This window comes from Equus caballus, chromosome 12, assembly GCF_041296265.1.
Source record: "Equus caballus isolate H_3958 breed thoroughbred chromosome 12, TB-T2T, whole genome shotgun sequence".
NCBI classification, from domain to species: domain Eukaryota; kingdom Metazoa; phylum Chordata; class Mammalia; order Perissodactyla; family Equidae; genus Equus; species Equus caballus.
The window spans coordinates 10,108,761-10,128,456 of NC_091695.1; the positions used below are offsets into that span (position 1 = coordinate 10,108,761).

The 19,696-nt window shown below is 54.2% G+C and overlaps 1 protein-coding gene across 4 annotated transcripts in view; it reads left to right on the forward strand.

The window, feature by feature from the left end:
- The window catches only part of PRDM11 (PR/SET domain 11), an 80,806-nt gene extending 62,892 nt beyond the window's left edge, over positions 1–17,914 (forward strand). For 3 of the 4 annotated variants that reach the window (XM_023653923.2, XM_070229344.1, XM_005598057.4), the window contains exons 6-8: positions 3,203–3,390; positions 7,274–7,900; positions 9,025–17,914. In XM_023653923.2, coding sequence (XP_023509691.1) covers positions 3,203–3,390; positions 7,274–7,900; positions 9,025–11,189 — 2,980 coding nt within the window. In that variant the 3' untranslated portion in view covers positions 11,190–17,914. The remainder of the gene's footprint in view (positions 1–3,202; positions 3,391–7,273; positions 7,901–9,024) is intronic. The other variant, XM_070229345.1, reaches the window with a different exon arrangement.
- The last annotated feature ends 1,782 nt before the right edge of the window (positions 17,915–19,696 follow it).

Here is a 19,696-nt window from a genome sequence, read left to right on the forward strand (position 1 = left end):
GATGCTAGCTGGGTAGGAAAACACCAGGGGGTGGAAAGGGAAACTGACTTGAATCTTTCTAAACCTCTGACGTACTCTAGACGTTGTTCTTTTGCATAAATCTTCCTCATCTCTTTTGCTCTCAAAGTCGAGCGCCAGAGAAACTCATTCCAGCCTAGAGCTCGACGGCTCTTTAGAAGCCGAAGGAAGAGCGGACGGTAGCCTTCCCTCGTATTCTGTGATCCGAGCGGTTCTTGTGAGAAAAAAGATGAATGAATGGTTTGCCTTCCGTATGAGGAAGTAGGAAAGTTTGCATGTAGCTCAGTTCTATCCTGTGCTAACCACGAGCTTTATTCACTTTGGGTGTCAAACCCCAGACTCGTGCTACACTGGGGACTGGAAAATGTTCCTCGCGTTCAGAAGAAATCTCAGATACAGAGAAAGGGCAGGCTCCCACAACCGGAGAGCTGAGAGTGGGAAATGTTAATTTGGAGAGAATTCTCTGGGCTAGGGGTCCTCCTCTCCTTTCCTCCGAGTTTTTCGTTAATAACATCCTGGCTGGGCGTCACGCAGATCAGATAGTCTTCAAGCTCAGGGAGACCAGCACTCACGTTGGGTGCTGACACGTACATAGGTGCGTTGGGGCTAAGATCCTGGACAAAAGTAAGTTCTGGGCTCTGAGCGCTGTAGATCTTACAAGTCCCGCCTCCACAGGGTGGAGCTTGTGGCTCGCTCCCCACAACAGGGGGACGCAGCCAAAGCTAGTGTGTGCGTTCCCATCCTCCCGGTTCTTATGCCTGCCGGGGTCTCTGCTACAGCCTGGTGCCACAATGCATTGTTCCCTGGACTTGAGTGGTCCCCCTCGTAAGGTCACCACTTCCTCCAGGGCCGAGTAGAACAGAGTGCACAGGAGACTGTCCAGAAGGGAGCAGGATGGAGGCAAGAGGCGTTCTACCAGGCACCTTGAATGTAGATGCGCCACGCTGCTGGCCGCCATGATGGCCACCCCGTACAGGAACTGGCAATGTGTGGATTAGGGGGTGGGAGTGGAGATATCAATAATAATCGCTTATTTAGGGAAACTTGGAAAATGCAGAAAATTACAAAGAAGTAGACCCACCAACAGGGACACTTGCTGTTAAAACATTGGGATATTTCCTGCAAGTAGTTTGCCGAGGGTTGTTTTTAAAGCGTGATCGGAACCACGGTATAAATAGCGTTCAGTTCTATTGGTCTCACTCTGCTCATCTCAGGACCATTTTCCGTGTCATGGAACAGTCTCCGCAAACACTTTTCCACAGATGAGTAACATTCCATGGTACGAATATGCCACGGCTTGTGAAATCGTGCCTCCAGCGTTAGACGTTTAGGTGTTTTTGCTTTTGTGCTGTTATAAACAATGTTACAGGCAGCGTGGGGGGGGAAGCAGATTTTGTTCGCTTGGTTCACATCTTCTTTTTTTTTTTTTAGCTTTTAAAAAATTGTGGCAAAATACACACAACAAGATTTACCATTTTAACCATTTTTAAGTGCACACTTCAGTGGCATTAAGTACACGCACATTGTTGCGAAACCATCACCGCCATCCTTCTCCAGAGCTCCTTTCATCTTCCCCAGTGGAAACTTTGTACCCGTCCCACACTAACCCTCCCTTCCCTCCGCCCCCCGGCCCCTGGCCATGCCATGCTACTTTCTGTCTCTATGAACTTGACTCTTCACACAAGGACCTCGTGTGCGTGGAATCGTACAGTTCTTCTTGTTTTGTGACTGGCTTATCTCACTTAGTGTGTGTCTTCACGCTTCATCCATGCTGTAGCAGGTGTCAGAATTCCCTTCCTTTTTAAGGCTCAGTAATATTCCGTTGTGTGGCTAGACCACTGTGTGCTTGTCCATCCATCCGTCCATGGACACTTGGGTCGCTTCCACCTTTGGGCTGTCATGGATCATGCTGCTGTGAACATGGGTGTGCAAAGACTTGTTCAAGTGTTTGTGCCGATTTGCTTTTCAAAGCGTTCTGGCAGTTTATTCTCCACCATTGGTATGGGAGACCTTTTTCTCCCCCCCTTTACCAATACAGCTATTATCACTAACAAAAATCTGTGCCAATGAGATAACGTGCCACTTTGGAATTCTTTTCGTATTAGTGATGCTGAAGACTTTTCGTTGTCTGTTACCATTTGGATCTTTTCTCTGAGTTATTGCTTCCTCTGACGGCTCCCAATACGATGCTTTGGGCTATGTCAGTGGGAGAGACTGACTTCTCCCCTGACTTTTACGACAAATCACAGCACAAGGAGAAGTTTATTTTTGACTGCAAATTTCCTAGACACTCGTGTAGCACAGAACCTGAAACTCCGAATAATTTCCTCTTGCCCTTTTGATCTGCGCACTCCCACTCCTCTGCAGAGGAAGGGTCATCTCCCCTTCTGGAGGTGAGCGAGGTGGCAGGTTGGATGGTGTAGATGTCATTTCAGGGAGAATGGCTGATTCTGAGGGTTTGATGGAACTTGGAGGTTATCTGGGCCTCGCTGTCGTGGTACTTTCTGTGCCAACATAGGAGCCATGAGTTCTAGTGGGAAACGCTCAGACCTCAAATCTCGCCTCCTATTTATTAGCTGTGTGACCTTGGGCAAGTCACTTAGCCTCTCTGAGCCTCGGTTTCCTTACCTTAAAATGACTTAGATTAACCAGTGGCTGCCAACTTTTCATGGCCTCTTATTTACCTTCCTTCTCTGTCCCTGTTGGACCCCGTATTTTAAAGACTTTGATCTTTAGCATCTATTAATTGATCTCTTGGGCACCCTTCTCACAGTTCAAATACCCGCCTTGGCACTATCAGAGGCCTGCCGGGGTCTGGGGACTCCTATGGTTCAAAGTTAGGGAAGACTATACAAGATGATGCTTCAGTTTTCCAATAGCCTTTATATCTGGCGTTGAATTTTCTATTTGCCTGGGAGGTAGGCAGGACAGGGGTCATTTCCAGTCTCAGAAAACAGAGATTCTGGAGGTTCAGAGATTTACTCGAGGTCACACTAAACAGTGACATTGAGACGAGGGCCTGGCTCTCGCTACCGTTCCTTTCCTCGACAGAGCAGCTGCCCTGTCGACTTCTGCACACGTCCGTGCGCTGGGACTCCTGACCACCCGCCCCTGCCCGGCGTGGCAGGCAGGCCCTCCCCCCGGGCGTGGCCAGCGCGTTCTCACCTCTCCCCCTCGCCCCCAGGTACGTGGTCATCTCCCGGGAGGAGAGGGAGCAGAACCTGCTGGCCTTCCAGCACAGCGAGCGCATCTACTTCCGGGCCTGCAGGGACATCCGGCCCGGGGAGCGGCTGCGGGTCTGGTACAGTGAGGACTACATGAAGCGGCTGCACAGCATGTCCCAGGAGACCATCCACCGCAATCTGGCCCGAGGTGAGTGTCCACACTCCAGATGCTCCTCTAGGAGCTGCCTTAGGAAGCCGACGGGGAATACGGCGCACCAGCAAGGCGGGGGGACCCAGAGGGGCTCGGGGAACGATGCTCCAGGTCTGAACAACAGCTCTGGGCCGGGCCGTGGCCACCCCGCTTTGTTCTCCTCCCTCAGAAACGGTCTCAGAAACCCCGTTACAGACAGTTCAGAGTCTCAGGGAGGGAGACGAGGCCGCGAAGCCACGCGTGTAAATTTAGTCAAAATGGATCCCGATGCCCCAACTCAAATTGATGGGAAGATGAGAAACTGTCAGTGCCTCGATAATAATAGCAATCAGAGGTGACACTTACTAGGCACTTAATTCGTGCCAAGCGGGTTTTCCACAGTGTCTCATGTAACCACCACAATGGCAGTGCCCACCCCTAAGTGCACTCTGAGAATTAGACGGGGCGACGGACGTAACACATTTAGAACAATGTCTGCCTCGATCACTGTCAGCCCTCAGTTGTAAGCTTTCAATACTGTGATCCCACGTGGCTCGTTATCCCCATCTTACAAATGTCAAAACTGAGCATCAGATGAATGATCCAGGGGCACGGGGCTGCGAGGGCCAAGCTGGCTCTCTAACCCCCATCTGTGTGAGGCCAGGGTCTACGCTCTAACCTACGGTGTTATACGGACACCCAGACGAACTACGTTCTTCCTCCTCCTGCTCCATTACCGGCAGTCCTAATGGCGTGTTGTGAAAGATCGATGTACTAGAACGAGCAGGTTGGAGGGAGGTGGCGAGGTGACCTGAGGTTTTGCTAGTGGCCTGGTGGCTGGGTGTCCATCCAGGCTCCATTTAACTGAGACATTTGAAAGCGGTTTCAAATCCTCCCCAACCCCTAGCCCTTTGCCTCTTTATGCCATCCTCAGTGCAGCCAGGGCAAACTGGTGAGTCCAGGTCTTTCTTTCAGTGGGACCTTCCTGCATCAAAACCAACATCCAGAGCCCCAGAGTCCGTCTGGTCCCAGAACCAAGGCTGTGCCCCAGCCCCGCCATATCGTGCTCTTGACCAACTCCTCACTGGAAACAAAGCTTGACTTGGACTATGAGTGGAGGCGATGAAGAGAGGGTGGGAGGGACCTATTGAAATCAAGCTATCTTTAAAAACAAAACAGAGCAAAGCAGGTTGTGGACACTGGGTGCACAGCTGCTGCCTGACTTGGTAAAAGGTATCCGGAGATTGCATGGGCCGTGAGAGGAGACCCAACAGACGTACTCATCTCTTGTCTTCTTCGGATCTGGGGGTTGGGCACATGCTGATTTCACCTGGGAAGGCATGCTTCCGTGATGACATTGCAATGGTTTCCATTTGGCCTCTGGAGATGCCTCAAGTAAAAGTGTCTGATACAGAGCAGGTGCTGAATAAATCTTTGGTGAATGGATAAAAGAAGAAATGAATGAAGACAGCCAAGAAGTCTCCAAAAGCATCATGCCACGAGAAGAAAAGAAAATCAGGAGAAGTCATAGCTGAGGACACAGGTTCCATCCCTTGGCCGTAATCTTGAATTCTTCTGGATTTGTAATGTCCTTTTTTTCCCCGGTGCCTTCTCCAAAGCACCTCAAGCTGCATTATCTTCCGAGAGCCTTGAGACCTAAGGGGAATGCTCAGAGAAGGCAGCGAGCCTTTAGGAGTGGTTCAAAGGAGGCATGGCAGAGGGACTTGAAACGAGATACACGGAGACGTGTGAAGATACAGGAGGAAGGCGTATCTGTTCCTGGCTAGGCTGGGCAGTAGGAAGCAGGAAGGAAGCTGAAAGTCACCGCGGGGCAGGGCCAGAGCAGTGGGTGGCCTTGGTCCTAAAGCCCTTGGGAGCAGTCGTGAGCTCCGTGGCCTCTAGACGTGTGTCTCTGTAGCCTGTAGCTTTGGCGGACTCTGGATGAGGTTAGTGGTGTCCTAGATGGGGGTGCCGCCTGCTCTGGAAGGGGGAGCCCCCGTACGCAGTCACTTCAGGTCTTACGTGGAAGGAGGTTTCTTTGTAGTTGGAGGCTGGGGCCTTCATAAAGGCAGAGCATGAGTTATGAGTCCTTATTAAGTAGGGGCATGAGTTGGAGCCCAGAGGTGCTTCCTGAAGAGAGTATAAATTACTCCTTCATGGTTATGTTTTAAGAACAGGCTGCATCTGATGCTGTATTCAAAGAATTTATGTTACATGATCGACTTTGCGTCGTGGATTTACTGTGTGATGTTTCCCCTTCTGGTTTATGGAGGCTTTGGAGTCAATTTCATAATGCTGAAAGGTCTTTTTTGGTCCATAGATTTTTCTGGAAGCCTTTGCATCCCAAGAGGTCTCCCGCTCATCCTAGGAAATTTGAGCAACCTTGTCTTAGAGCAGAGAGGCCTGGGGAATCCCTGGCACTTTGTGGCCTTGAACTTCCAACATCCTCAGCTGTTGCTGCTCGGTTGGTCCCCAAGAAAGTGAGAAGGTGGCCCTCGATGTTTAGAGATGCTGAAGGGGCAAGTGTCCTCTCTGGTCTGTAACACAAACATGTAGCATTCTGTGGGAGCTCTCTTCAGCCCCACCCTTTCTGTCCCTCAGCTGTTAGAGAAATGCTGGGAGCCGCCTGACTCTCAGGAGCCTTGGAAATAAGGCGGTTCCTGAAGCATTCATGTGAGCACAGAAAAAAAGGGGCATTTGGAAGAGGTTACTCCCATTTGTGCTGTCACCTGTGGGAAACCTGGAGTCACACACAGGCCAGGGCACGGCACCCCATGCCAGCCATGGGAAGCCGAGGCTTGGTCACAGCATGGGACATCTGCGTTGCCCGTGGAGGTCCCTGGGCCTTCTCTCAGAGGCCTTTAGCAACTGCAGCTATCGGAAGCCTGAGGATGACATATATTCAGGTCAAGTCATTGCTCAGAGTTGCATCTCCCAGGGCCCCGCCTCTGAGCTGGGAAGCCTCAGAGATTTCCAAGCTCCACAGGCTGCTGCCACGACCTTCCGAGGGTCCCCCTTAGCACCTGCCCCCTTAGAAGGGTAGCATCGGCACTTCTGTAGCAATTTATGAAACTGTCTTGGCCATTGTAAAGAATCAGGCTGGAACAATTTATTTGGGGAGCTCACCAAAGTCTTTGAAGTCATTCATGAGATAGAAAGAAATAGAAAAGAGAACATCCTTTGCATTGTCAGGTGAGGGAAGCCAGCTCTATTCTGAGAAGGCTTTGGGTCAATGTGGTCATGTGGTGTCTTTTCTGAGGCTGTGATCTTGACGCCCCATAGCAACGGTAGGTCCCCCAGCCTCGGTCCTCAGTGACAACACAGAGGCTCCCGTCATGCTTTGTCACATAGTCCTGGCCTTCTGAGTACGGGGAGAACCAGAAAGGACAGTTGCCGTAGTTTGGACTCGCTGGAGCTGAAGGCCTGGAACTCGCGTTTGGTGTGTACCTTTTACCAAGTCGAAGCAGCCACCTTGTCATTGCTGGGACTGGAGCGGAAGGCTGGCGGGTGGGGGAATGCACCCCTTAGCTCTGGTTGGATCAGTTTGATCCAGTGGGATGTCATTTTCTCAGAGGATTGGATGGCAAGTCCCTTCAAAAGACTTCCAACGACCCGCCCTGTAGCATTCTCTCAACTTAGAAACGTAGGGCTTGTGTCCAGAAAGTTCCACTGAAATGGCCTCTTTAAAAAGAGTTCTTTCCACTTTTTTGGGGCCTATGACTCTAGACCCCATGATCCACTGAGGGATCCGCCTCTCACTTGTCATCACACCTGCCCCCCCAAAGCCAGACCCAGAGGGATGTGTCAGACGACCTCCCCACAGCAGCCGTACCGCGTTTTCTGTGGGTTTCTCCACTTCGGGGCTTTTCCCCTCTTCCTCACACCTGGTTTTCCTTCCTAGGAGAGAAGAGGTTGCCGAGGGAGAAGTCTGAGCAGGCTCTGGATAACCCAGAAGACCTGAGGGGTCCCCTCCCGCTCCCCGTGTTGAGACAGGGCAAAAGTCCCTACAAGCGTGGCTTCGACGAGGGGGACGTGCACCCCCAGGCCAAGAAGAAGAAAATTGACCTCATTTTCAAGGATGTGCTGGAGGCCTCGTTGGAATCTGCTAAAGTAGAAGCCCACCAGCTGGCCCTGAGCACCTCGCTGGTCATCAGAAAAGTGCCCAAGTACCAGGACGACGCCTACAGCCGGTGTGCAATGACCATGTCGCACGGCGTGCAGAATGCCAGCCGGACCCAGGGGGAGGGGGACTGGGAGCTCTCCCAAGGGGCTTCCAAGGAGCCGGGCGCGCTGGAGGACGAGGAGGAGGAGCGCTCGTCGTTCAAGGCCCACAGCCCCGCCGAGGCCTCCCTCGCGTCCGACCCTCACGAGCTCCCCACCACCTCCTTCTGCCCTAATTGTATCCGCCTGAAGAAGAAGGTGCGAGAACTCCAGGCGGAACTAGACATGCTGAAGTCTGGGAAGCTTCCGGAGGCCCCCATACTGCCAGCACAGGTACTGGAGGTCCCCGAGTTCTCAGACCCGGCAGGTAAGTTGGTGTGGATGAGCTATTGCTGTCGGTGGGCAGAGTGGAGGGTGGCCGAGCGCCCTCGCGGGGAGCCACCCGCGGGGAGACCTGAGGCGTGGCAGGCGGAGGTGGGCCCCGGCCGCGGCTCGCGTCCTCAGGTGCCTCTGCCGGGGGTTGGCAGCTCCGGGCGGGGGTGGGGGGGCGCTCCCGTCTGTTCCTGTATCCTCCTCAATAAAGGAAGTTCCGCTGCTGGAGAGCTGTGTGCTGTGTTCTTGACCCGTTGCCTTTTCTGGTGGTCCTGATGGTGTCTTCCCCCAAAGCCCACCTTCCAACCCCAATCTTTCTCTTCTCCAGTCCCCAGCAGGGTGTCGGGTTGGGGAGAGCTCCCCCAACTCAGTCCAGGAAAACAGCCTCATTCTTCTCTCCCCACACATGGTCTTAGCTCCCCGGGCTGGAGTTTCGGGATGGGGACCAGGGCACTTAGCTGCATCCCTTTGCCCTTTGCTGTGGCTACGTGGATCTTTCGGGGTGGCTCGACAATGAGGAAGGTTTTTCAGGGCCCACCAGCCCCTGAGTTAGAGTATTTGCATAGCACTTGCTGTTTTAGCCACATCCCTGAGCTCAGAATGAGGTGTTTTAGATATTCAAGGCGCACATCTTAGCTAGACCACATTCTCATTTGAAATAACCTGGGCTGTGTCGGAGCTGCATCCGTTCCAGGGGAGCCCACCTCCCCTGACGACATTCGTGGTGGGACAAACGAGTCCCACATCCTCGCTCTGTGACTTTCCGTGTTGGGTGTGCCTTGTTGCCCCATCGGATCTGCTCTCCCCGTGGGCTGTTCAGTGGACATGGGACCTGGCAGCTCCTTGAGCGCTGCTAGCGGAGGGCGAGGGCAGGACCCCTGGAGCATGGTCCCCACCACGGACAATCCACAGAGGAAAAGCCACACGCTGTTGTTGAGTGCTTATAAATAAATTCCAGGCTGGGATTCAGTCTGTCATAGGAACTGGCTTCTGTTTCACATAGCGTGGCACCTACCTTTGGGGCAGTATTTCCTGTTTTTTGTTTTTTGTTTTTTTTTTTTGAAAAGTCTGTGTTTTTTTCCATCAGGAATAAATATTTCTTTCCCATTTGTCTTCCAGCCTCAGAGAGCATGGTCTCCGGCCCCGCCATCATGGAGGACGATGACCAGGAGGTCGATTCGGCAGATGAATCCGTCTCCAACGATATGATGACTGCGACCGACGAGCCCTCCAAGATGTCGTCGGCCAGCGGGCGGCGAATCCGGCGCTTTAAGCAGGAGTGGCTGAAGAAGTTCTGGTTCCTGCGGTACTCCCCGACCCTCAACGAGATGTGGTGTCACGTCTGCCGCCAGTACACGGTGCAGTCCTCACGCACGTCGGCCTTCATCATCGGCTCCAAGCAGTTCAAGATCCACACCATCAAACTGCACAGCCAGAGCAACCTGCACAAGAAGTGCCTGCAGCTGTACAAGCTGCGCATGCACCCCGAGAAGACGGAGGAAATGTGTCGCAACATGACCCTGCTCTTCAACACCGCCTACCACCTGGCCCTCGAGGGCCGGCCCTACCTGGACTTCCGGCCGCTGGCAGAGCTGCTGAGGAAGTGTGAGCTGAAGGTGGTGGACCAGTACATGAACGAGGGAGACTGCCAAATCCTCATCCATCACATCGCCCGCGCCCTGCGGGAAGACCTGGTGGAGCGCATCCGCCAGTCACCTTGCCTCAGCATCATCCTGGATGGGCAGAGCGATGACCTGCTGGCCGACACGGTGGCCGTCTACGTCCAGTACACCAGCAGCGACGGGCCCCCAGCCACGGAGTTCCTGTCCCTTCAGGAACTGGGCTTCTCCAGCACAGAGAGCTATCTCCAGGCCCTGGACCGGGCCTTTTCTGCCTTGGGCATCCGGTTGCAGGATGAGAAGCCGACCGTTGGCCTGGGCATAGACGGGGCCAACGTCACGGCCAGCCTGCGCGCCAGCATGTTCATGACTATCCGCAAGACGCTGCCCTGGCTGCTCTGCCTGCCCTTCATGGTGCACCGGCCTCACCTGGAAATCCTGGACGCCATCAGCGGGAAGGAGCTCCCCTGCCTAGAGGAGCTGGAGAACAACCTGAAGCAGCTGCTGAGTTTCTACCGCTACTCGCCGCGCCTCATGTGCGAGCTGCGGTCCACCGCCTCCACCCTCTGCGAGGAGACGGAGTTCCTGGGGGACATCCGGGCCGTGAGGTGGATCATCGGGGAGCAGAACGTCCTCAACGCCCTCATCAAGGACTACCTGGAGGTGGTGGCCCACCTCAAGGACGTCAGCAGCCAGACGCAGCGGGCGGACGCCTCGGCCATCGCGCTGGCCCTGCTGCAATTCCTCATGGATTACCAGTCCATCAAGCTCATCTACTTCCTCCTGGACGTGACCGCCGTGCTCTCGCGCCTGGCCTACGTCTTCCAGGGCGAGTACCTCCTGGTGTCGCAGGTGGACGACAAGATCGAGGAGGCCATCCAGGAGATCAGCCGGCTGGCCGACTCCCCGGGGGAGTACCTGCAGGAGTTCGAGGAGAACTTCCGCGAAAGCTTCAACGGGATCGCGATGAAGAACCTCAGGGTGGCCGAAGCCAAGTTCCAGTCCATCAGGGAGAAGATCTGCCAGAAGACGCAGGTGATCCTGGCTCAGAGGTTCGATTCCCGCAGCCGTATCTTTGTGAAGGCCTGCCAGGTGTTCGACCTGGCCTCCTGGCCGAGGAACAGCGAGGAGCTCCTGAGCTACGGCAAGGAGGATATGGTCCAGATATTCGATCACCTGGAGGCCATCCCAGCCTTCTCCCGGGATGTCTGCCGGGAGGGGCTGGACCCCCGCGGGAGTCTCTTGATGGAGTGGCGAGAACTCAAGGCTGATTACTATACCAAAAATGGCTTCAAAGACCTGATCGGCCACATTTGCAAGTACAAACAGAGGTTTCCGCTCTTGAACAAGATCATGCAGGTCCTCAAAGTGCTCCCCACGTCCACTGCGTGCTGCGAGAAGGGCCGGAATGCGCTGCAGCGGGTTCGCAAAAACCACCGCTCCCGCCTCACCCTGGAGCAGCTCAGCGACCTGCTGACCATCGCGGTCAACGGCCCGCCCATTGCCAACTTTGATGCCAAGCGAGCCCTGGACAGCTGGTTCGAGGAGAAGTCCGGCAACAGCTACACACTGTCGGCCGAGGTCCTCAGCAGGATGTCTGCGCTGGAACAGAAGCCGGTAACGCAGACCGTGGACCACGGGTCCGAGTTTTACCCGGATATTTAGGGCACTGGCATCACAGAGTTCACTAAGCTGTTGAATATTTTTTTAATCTATACTCATAAGCTTTGATATATTATATAAATATATATTATATTATATATATATATATATATATATAAACCCACACTGAAAATTTTTAAAAACCACGGTGACATGTCCACCAGAAGCTACTGGGAGCTTTCAGAAAGGAATAATGTCGGAAACTGACTCTTGTCTACAAAATTTGGCAGCTGCAACGTATGTGGCGACTCATTTCCACTCACAGAAGCATGTGCTGGGTCACACGTGTCCCCACCTGACAGTCAACCAACAGCATAAGCTAAAATGACGGGTCTCTGTCGTCGCCCTTTAGGTAGCTAATTTTTGTTTATATTTTCCTCCGGGGCTTGAGGTTTATGTTCTTCCCTTTTCTTTTCTTGTTTGGTTTTCTGATGGGGGTTTTTCGGGCTCCTCGTGGCCACGCTGGTCCAGCTGAGTCAGAGCTGTGGTTTTGGATGGGGTCGTGTGCATGGATTGGGGGCTTGACTCGCTTCCTCTCCCACCTGACTTCAGCTTGAGAGATTTCTATTCATTTCCTGACAAGCGTTCCTTCACTGTCTCAGAAACAAGGTGTCAGTCAAACTGTGACCCCCCCCCGCCCCACCTCTCCCTTCCCCGGTCACCTCTCCCGTCCCCGGGTTATTGATTCCTTCCTTCCAGCCCCCGGATACTAAAGGTATTACTTGTTATACTGAAGGCAAAATTGCCTTACAACCGAGCTTGAAATCCCGGGGAGGGGAGGGGGTTAGCTTTCTGCATTCCTGTTTTCACATGCTGTGGGATGAAATAATATAATTCCATTCAGATCCAGGGCTGGGGGGTGGGGTGGGAATGAAGAGCCAAGAAGTTTAGACCCCCATAGGGAGGCAGTTTTTGGCTAAAAACAAGAAAAACAGAAAGTCTATATTCAATTTACATGAATTATTTATACTCTGTCTTTATAATCATGTAATGTGTTGGGGGTGTTTTTGTTTTCCTTTAATAATCAAGAAACGCCTGCTATAGTTCAGTGGCAGGAGAAGTCAATGCAAGTTGTGTCCTGGGTTACACGTAACTCCAACGAGAGTCCTTCTTTTGCAACAGGCTGATAAAAAGCACAGCCTGGCGGGAAGGCAGGGGGACACTGAGTCGTGCGTCCATGCCTGTGAACACTTCCTTTTTTGAACAGGGTAGAGATGTCCTAAAGAACAGGCAGGAATGAGATGTAAGACAGGACTCTCAAGGCATCAGCCTACACACACACACACACACACACATACACACACAACCACAATATAAGCTTTAGAAATAGCCACTTGCCTATTCCCTGGGGCAAGTAGTGGTTTAAGCTGGAGGAGTCTGATGAATACTCTTTCATTCATTTAACGACCAGTATACCTCGCAAGGGAGTTTTAAAAAACAAATGTGCGTGAGCTGTTAAGAACTTCTGTTCATATTTCCACGTCTGATTGATGCGTATTTGACACGCAGAGATCCTGTATCGTGGATGCAGGTCATCTGGGGGGAGGGAGGAAGACGTGCGCTGTCCGTGGTCAGTTATGCTGGGAGCCACCCCTCTCGGCTGGCAGAGGGTGGGCAAAGGATGGCGTGATCTGGCCACAGGCGAGGCCCCAGTGTCCCCAACCTGCTTGGCTCAGACATTCTAAAACTGTGGTGGCTTCCTTCCTTCTTGGTTTATCTTGTCTCTGAGGCCTCATGCCACCGTTGAGAACCATAGTGGAAATGTCATCAACACTGAACATGTCACTCACCCTTCCTGTCCTGCCAGTCCCTTCACCCCCCACAAATCCCCTCCCCCACCCCCATGGTCTTGGTGCTAAGATAACTTTAGAATCATTGCTGCTAGTCAATAGCTTTTCATTATATAAATATATTATATATATTATATATTATTTTTGAAATTTTTTTGTTTGTTTCCAACAGTGATGTAGCATGTTAAAAAAAACAAAAAACACAAAAACTGGTTTTCTCTGACTGTCCCACTGCCAGGCCTCATATGCTGCCTTCTTCAACAAATCAATGCACCCCTGCCTGGTGACATTCGCCCCCCCCCCCCAGTCGCACATACTTCCCCACCCGCCTCTGAACAAGGAGAAAGTTTGCAGGAACTAGCGAGGAAAGACCCAGAGCGCTTTGTGACGTGTTGAAATTCCCAGCCTTGTTCCGCTTCCCCACTTGAAGCTGGTGTCTCTGCTCCCCGCTGGCTCGCCACTTTTGGAACAGGAACTGTGGTCAAGTGGGATGCTGTCGCAAAGCGCAGGCGTCCGCCTGTCCATCCCCGGCTTCCTCTCCACCGCACACACCAGCTACTGTGTCTGTGGGAGCTTTCTGGGAACATCGCACAGGCTGGGACGGGCTGTGGGCGGAGAGGGCTGGTAAGGTGGGGGCCAGAAATAGTGGGTTGGGATTCTATGTTCTCGCCAACAGTTGCCTTACTCCTCCTTCCTCCCTCTGCTCCTCCCACCACTCCATCGGGGGTCATCCCCTAGACCAGTCATTTGGAAACCAGGAAGAGAGAATCGTTGATGCCTGAGCGCTTCGTCAGGGCTGCAACTGTTTGCTCGCAAGAGGCCGTGGCCAAAATTAGCTCAAATTTTGATGCAGAGGGGACAAAAAATGCTTTGAGCCAATGCGAGTGTGTCCCTGTATCTCCTGAGAGAGCTAGGAGGTAGTGACCTGCCTCTGGGCTGGAAGCATGAGTGGCTGCTAGCAGCACGTGGCTGTGGGTGGTCCCCTGCCAACAGGCTCCACACCTAGGTGAGAAGGGTCTTGAAGTTGGGCACAGCACCTCCAAACGCTGGGCGCTCACGGCTTCTGCTGGCTTCAGCCAGGCCTGGGTCGTGTCAGACACACCGAGAGCCTTTTTGCCTTGGGACAGGGCGTAAGCAGGGAACAATTGGGGTGACACACCACTGCAATTTAATCAGGGTCTTTTCTCTACCCTGATGCTCCCGGGGGCTCTGTGCCTCTCGGCTGTGATTGTGCCTGTGATGGCCCGTGACTTCTGTCAGAGGTGTTTCCACTCTTCTGCCACCTTGAGAAGGACCCTTGGGTGATGAGACCCTCGGGGTCCAGCCCAGGGAACCACAGGCCGGGCTGGCCTAAGCTTCCTTTGATGGGTATAAAAAGCCGTGGCCGGGCGCTCCTTGCATCCTGAATGTGGTTGCTTCAGAGGAGACCCAGCCCCTGGCTTCGGAGGGGCAACCGTTGGCTTAGGATGACGTGTTTGCATCTCTGGGGTTGAGACTTGTCCTGATCAGGCTGGCTGACGAGTGACTTTCTTCCGTTCCTGGAGGGGTGGGAAGTGACATCAGATTTGTGGCCAGTTGTGCCAAGCAGACACACTGCAGAGCTTGGCAGCCAGGAGCCCTTGGCATCCCAATGGTCTGCTTCTCCTCGATGGAGGAAAAAGAGCCCCATTGCCATCCAGTGTGTGCACCACCTGAGGACAGCCCAGCCTCATCTGTAACACTTGCGGCGTCAGAATCCCCAAGGTTTGCCGGCCTGGTTGAATGCCAGAGTCCGGGCTTCTGGACCCCAGCTTTCTCTTTTTGATGACGCCTGTGACATCCTGTCATGCTGGGCAGCTCCTCACTGTCGCCTGAGCGTGAGAGTGATCTGGAGCTCCGGGCTCCCTGCGTGGCCAGGGGGTGCTGGGCCCCGAGTCCAGGGCGGGTGGGCAGCAGCCCCAGCCCCCACTACAGGTTTCGTGTTGAGTTGTCTTGCTGGGTTCCCTCTTCTTGACTTGCTGGGATCCACCCTCTCATTGGGAGGAAGGACCTTGTGATTGTTTAAGGTAATGCTGAAATCTTTTCCATTTGTTTGGAAGTGACACCAAGAAGGAGAAAACAGGCAAAGCATGTTGAAGGCTAAGCATGATCGCGGAGAGCCTGGAATGGGCTCTGGACGTGGCCCTCCCTGGGCTGTGCGGCCGGCATCCTTCCGGCTGTTCACCTGGAGCCTCCCGGGGTCCAGGACGTGGGCTGGGGCTGAACGCCAACTGCTCTTCTAGACTCTTCCTCTTTCATTTTTCCTCCCACCCCGTCGAGGAATGGGAATTTCGTGTCTAGAGCTGGTTCGGGCTTACGGTCCGGGTTGATTTCCAAGTAGAATTGGTGCTTTTTTTAGGTCCCCACGCCCAGTTTGGGCAGGAGGCGCCTGTCACACTGGACCCCGCCCCTTAGAGCAGCCGGCCAGCCAGGCCAGCCTGGGACAGCCGAAGCCGGAGGGGAGGCCAGGCCCAGTGGTCAAGAAAGGCGTGTTTGCAGGGCAGGTGTGCTTGGGAGAGCCCGATTCCGGACGCCAGCCTCCTGGGGAGGCAGTGCTGGGTCACGGCTCTGGTCCGGTTTCCTCCTGCATCTTGAGGCGGGGAGACTGTGTCAAGAGATGTGCAGGGCCCTTCTCCGGCCTGCAGGGAGGCCCTCTCTTGGTCTCTGTTGACAGGGTGCGTTAGCTGGGTGGATGGAGCTGTGATGTTTTCAGGGGCCTTTGAGGCGATCTTCGTGTGTTAGCCAGAAGGAGAAAAAGTGCCCTTTTGGGAGGAAAATGGTACGACCCTCCTCTTCCATCTGGCTCCCCCCTTCCCATCCCTTTGAGTGGTATCGCCCTGGAAATACCTATGCAATCCCGACTCCTAGGAGACTGCGTGGAAGCAGGGGTATGTGCAGTGTATAATAGAGACGCTACAGCATCTATATTGTATATATGGACATAGACAGTACGTATACACACAGAGTAAGAGAGAAATCACGTCTATATATCTATAAATAATATCCTATATATTTATACATTTCTATGTTTTAAATAGATATAAAAACAGAGTCTATAGAGAGCTGGGACAGTAACGGGAAAGCCTGTCGCTGTGTCGTGCGAAGAGGGAGGAGGCAGAGCCTGTGCGGGGCGGGGACGGGAGCTGAGCAGGCGGGGCTTGCTGGGATGGGGGCCGCCCGCCCCGGAGCGATGGAGAGGAGAGGACGTGCGTCCCGGCCCTCTCCGCGCACTTTCTCTCCTCTGCCGCAGGCCTGGTCTGAGGTTGGAAGGAGACACCCCCTGAGCTCCAGCTGAAGTGCCCCCCACATCCCCCCCACAAGCCAACGCTTAGCGGTCACTGCTGCTCGGCAGTGGGACACGGTCTCTGACCCCCTGGTGGAGAGACCACTGCACAATTTCTCCAAATACCCTCCCCCGCCGGGAATGAGCAGCATTGGTGGCAATAGGAAAGGTGCGAGCTGGACCGCGCGCGGTCCCCACTCTCGGTGCGTCCGCCGCCCCCTGGAGGCGAACCTCTGAAGTGCAGCCGTCCTGGCCTCGCTGACCGCGCCGCCCCGGGCGGCCAGGGCGCAGAAGCGAAGCGGGCGCGGGGCATCAGCTAACGGGGAAGGCGGGGAGAGACAAATCCTCACACTCAAATTCAGTGGCAACTCCAGTTCAGAAGCAGGGCTTCGGCCCGGCCCGCTTTGCACAGCTGCTGCTGCTGGCTGTACTCAGGACAACGCGCTTCCCTCTCCTGCACTTCACCCCACCGCCACCCTAACAGGCAGGTTTAGTTCATGTACACTGTTCTGATTCTGTGACTCGAGGCGGAGGCCGAGCCCGACGCCCAAGCTTGTCCACTTCCGCTGTGGGGGTGGGGGGCGCCTTCCTCCGCCTGTCCCTGCTCCCTCCGCAAGCCGGGCAGGGATGTCTGGGGCCCGAGGGGGCGCTGGTGCAGCTGGCAGCACGACGGAGGGCGTGTGCAGCCCTGACAGAGTCAGAAGCCCGTTTCACGTCCAGGTTTCTCCGCAGTTTCTTTCCCCTGGAGGTAGGCAGGCGAGGAGGGGCTCAGGGAGCTGCAGACGATGGGAGACGCCGGGGTAGCCGCACCCTCGGCCCTCCAGGCCAGCCTCTGCCTTCCGGCTCTCCAGAGGCACTGAGCTCCCATCCCTGAGCCTCCTCTGACCTCCTGTCCTACTCTCCCCCACATCCTACCAACGGACCTCAGTCCCCAGCAGACCCACCCTACACCCACAGTCCGGGGCGGGTCTGTTCTGCCAATGCCCACCGCCTCTCCTCCACACCGGCCTGGGTCTCCTTGAGCCACAGCTAGCTGCCCGCCGGGTCTCCAGACACCCTCCAGTGCCCGGCTCAAAGGAGACCAGGCCCGGCGGGTGGCTAGGGGATGGGCATCCCCGGGTAGCAATCCCACAATGCACTGTACCTCAGAGAGAGAGCTCGCCATGGGGCATCAAGGACACCCGGCCCTCCGTCCAGAGGACAGCCGGTTACAACACTGCTCACAAAAGGACAAGGGCCGGGCTGCCCTCGGGCACCCCTCAGTCTTCAGTTTTGTCTCTCCGGAAGAGCCAGCAGTCTGACTGGGTTTTTTAGCCCCTGTCTCTCTCCTTCTCTCCACCCCCACGCTGCTGAACCGTCTCATTTCAATCACAAAGGAAAAATAAAGTGGGGGTGGGGGGAAATACTTAGGAGTCTATTATCACATGCATATTAATATGTTAATACTTTCTTTCTTAAAAAACAACCTCTTGATGTTATTACTTTGCAGACTACGCTTTATAGTACCTGTGTGGGACCTGGGACACTGGATACAGATAGAGCTATGTTGGTTTATCATAATATGTACGCAGAAACTTTCCTTTTGTCATATTATCCTTGTAATGTAAGAAGATTGTTAATAAAAGCATTTAAATTTACTCACCAAGGTCGAATCTCTGCCTCCTTGCCTCTACCCCAGGCCTGTGCTCAGGGCCACTCAGGATGGGTGCCCTCGCAAGGGCTCCGGCGTCAAGTTAGGAGCCTGCCAGGTTGGAAGAAACTAGAAGAGGTCTTCCACGTCCCTTCCTGCTGCTCTCACTTTGTCCCCATTCAGTCAAGTCCACTTCCAGCAGGTAACCTCGATGCCCCGCCCACCCATCAGGCCAAAAGGAGGTGTAACGGAAACCGTTCAAAATAAACCGATCTGGCCCCACGCGCATTTGTCCCACAGGCATCTCTGAGGAAGCGCACAGAGCTGTGCTGGACAAGTAGTTGTGCTGGTTTTCCCACCAACTGCCGTGCTTGGTTCTCCACTTGCTGGCCCCGTCCCTGGGGAGGGGTCTTTCCCCCATAGTTTGCTAAGGGGGCTGATGTGGCTGTTATGGGGGTGGGTGATAAGTGATAATTTGCCCAAATTGTTTCAGAAAGAAGACGGGCATCGATTCACTAAAGACCTGGGGAAGTGTTTTTAATTCTTCCTCCCCAGAAGCTAAGCCCTCCTGCTCCCAGCACCCTCCAGTCCAGCTTCCTTTCAGGCCTCCCTGCTTCTCTTTTCCTCACCTCCGCCTTCTTAGTACCCGCCATCTCCCTCCCAGCCTGTGTCCCTCTCACCCCAGAGGCCGCCTCAGCTGGTCACTCAGAGGTTTCGTGTTGTGAAAGCCACTCCAAGTACCCATGGAATGTTCTGGTTCTCTGCTTTCCCCAGAGGAAGGGGAGTCGGGGAGGAAGGAGCAAAGGGTGTAGCTGTCCATGTCTAACCAGCCCAGGTGGACCAGGGTCAGCCACTGCCCCTGTGGCCATCCGGATTTCACCCACATTTGCAGCCCTGTCTGGGACGTGCTGAGGAGTGCTTCGCTGGGAAGCAAGGAAACGAAAGATCCTCCATCTGCACTTGGCCGTGAGTTTGGTCTCCCCAAGGCTGGGCTTGGAGGCTGTGGTAAGGGGGGTAGGTCCAGTCCACTCCCTTCCACACCTTTTCTCCCCAGCTGCTCCCCAGCTTCCGTCTCCAAGGTTCAAAGGACGAGCTGAGCTCAACCCGGAACTTCACAGCACTTAGCTCTGTGTGCAACTGTGTAAGTATCCTATGTGAATGTGTGTACGTGCGTGTGTATGCGTGTGATCGTTCTGTGTCTGGTCTCCCCCTTCTAGAATGTAACGCGCACAAGTGGAGACTTTTTAATCCCACTGTGTGCAGTTCCTATCACATAGTAGGCACTTAATCACTGTTGACTGAAGGGGTGAAGGAATGAATGACTTTAATGGTAAAATTGCAAGCCCAGCAATGCTGTCTTGTTCGCAGCGGGAGTCCTGGGTTCTTGCACTTCTCCTGTCTCCGTCTCGAGTTCTTCATTTGATCAGGATGACCCTGCACCTGACCCCTGGCTACATCTGGCCTTGACCCAGCCACTTCTCTATACAAAGCTGGAGGTCGCCCAAGGTGCTTCCTTGAGCTCCCCTCCACGCAGGCTGGCTCCATCCCTTGGATAACATCCACCCAAGGCAGTCAGGCACGCCTAAGTCCCCCAGGCAAGAGAGATGTTCCAGCTCGTTCCAGCCTGGCTGTTCCGTGGTTCCAGATAGCATTTTGAGGTTATTGCCTATGCATCTGTTTGTGCAGGTGCTGGCCACTGGTTGTACGTCAGAGCCCGGGCTTCGGGGTTAGAGCTGTACCTCATTCAAATCCCCCCTCTGCCTCTTACAAGCTGTGAGATCTTGGACAA